The sequence below is a fragment of the Pistacia vera genome, unplaced genomic scaffold (genome assembly GCF_008641045.1).
Source record: "Pistacia vera cultivar Batoury unplaced genomic scaffold, PisVer_v2 Contig548, whole genome shotgun sequence".
Classification (NCBI taxonomy): Eukaryota; Viridiplantae; Streptophyta; class Magnoliopsida; order Sapindales; family Anacardiaceae; genus Pistacia; species Pistacia vera.
This window is the reverse complement of record NW_022196388.1, coordinates 757,615-759,119: the sequence shown is the minus strand read 5'-3', so window position 1 is coordinate 759,119 and position 1,505 is coordinate 757,615. Positions and strand designations below refer to the sequence as shown.

The 1,505-nt window shown below is 39.1% G+C and overlaps 1 protein-coding gene across 1 annotated transcript; it reads left to right on the top strand.

Moving 5' to 3' along the window:
- Positions 1 to 267: 267 nt before the first annotated feature.
- On the top strand, positions 268 to 876 carry LOC116107792 (hydroquinone glucosyltransferase-like). Its single transcript, XM_031394084.1, has one exon. The coding sequence runs from the start codon at positions 268 to 270 to the stop codon at positions 874 to 876; it is 609 nt and encodes a 202-aa protein (XP_031249944.1).
- Positions 877 to 1,505: the final 629 nt, after the last annotated feature.

Sequence of the window (1,505 nt, the reverse complement as noted above, 5' to 3'; positions counted from 1 at the left end):
CTTTATGATTAATAGATAGATAATATATACATATTAAGTTATTAAAATATTAAGTATTCATTTGAAAAAAAATATAATTTAAACCAAAAGACCGACAAATCTAATCTTCAAATTTGTCTTTTATTTAGCTCAAATATTTAACATTATCTAATTTAATTAAGACGCATGCCTCTGAACCAAAGTTATGGCTCCAGCTCTATACAAATCTCCATTATTATCCCCTTCAACATTTTCCTGCAAACCCTCGCCAGCTTATAACATCCAACAATGGCGGAAACAACAACAAAACCACCGGACATTGCTCTTCTTCCAACTCTAGGCCTAGGCTATCTCATCCCATTTATGGAGTTAACCAAAAGACTAGCTCACTTTCACAACTTGCACGTCACATGCATTGTTCCCACAAATACAATTATAGGGTTTCCACCAAACTCCATCAAAGCGGATCTTGAAGCTCTGAATTCTCCATCCCTAAACCATATCCTTCTTCCTCCTGCCAACTTGGACGACTTGCCGCAAGACACCGAGCTCACAACTCTCCTCTACTTCGCAATGTCTCGTTCTATGCCTTCTCTAAGAAAGGTTTTGAAGTATTTAATGGAGAATAATCATTTGGTTGCTTTTATAATTTATCCTCTTGCAAATTTTGCCTTCGAGATTGCTAGAGGTTTCAATCTTTTGACCTACATTTTCTTCCCATCTAGTGGGATTTGTTTGTCTTGGTGGTTGTATTTGCACAAGTTAGATGAGATGGTTCCATTTCACTTTAGAGATTTGCTCTACCCGGTTCGAGTTCCCGGGTCCAGCATACGGCTTCGCGGAAGAGATTTTCCTGACCTGGATAAACCCGGCAGAGTATGGAGTGTTGAAATCTAAAAACAGTTAAGAGTTTGGCTAAAGGGATTTTGGTGAATAGCTTCATGGAAATGGAAGGAGAAGTGTTAAAAGCTTAGATGGGAGAACCTGGTTACCCACCCATTTACCCAATCGGACCTCTCATATGGGCTAACGGGTCAAGGTTAGGGTTAGGGTCAGGGTCGATCGGACCTCTCATACAGGCTAAGGGGTCGAAGTCGGATTGTGTTATAAGATGGTTGGATAATCAGCCAAGTGGTTTTGTTCTATTTGTGTCATTTGGAAGTGGGGGGATCATGTCAAATGATCAACTAAATGAACTAGCCTATGGTTTGCAAATGAGTGAGCAAAAAATTTTGAGGGTTGATAAAAGATCATCAAATTTTGAATTCTCAACGAAAGAATTCTTGGAAACGACTAAACATCAAGGTTTCGTCACATCCTCTTGGGTGCCATAGGTTTGGATTCTTAACCATAAATCGATTGCAGGTTTTTTAACACATTGCGGTTGGAATTCAACACTCGAAAGTGTTGTCAATGGTGTATCGCTAATCGCTTTGCCCCTTTTCGAAGACCAGAAAATGAAAGCTACGATATTATCCGAAGATATGGAAGTGTCATTAAGAGTAAACCCTAATGAAAATCGCCTA

Coding starts and splice junctions, on each gene's coding strand:
- LOC116107792 (XM_031394084.1), top strand. CDS start 268: ATGGCGGAAACAACAACAAAACCACCGGACATTGCTCTTCTTCCAACT.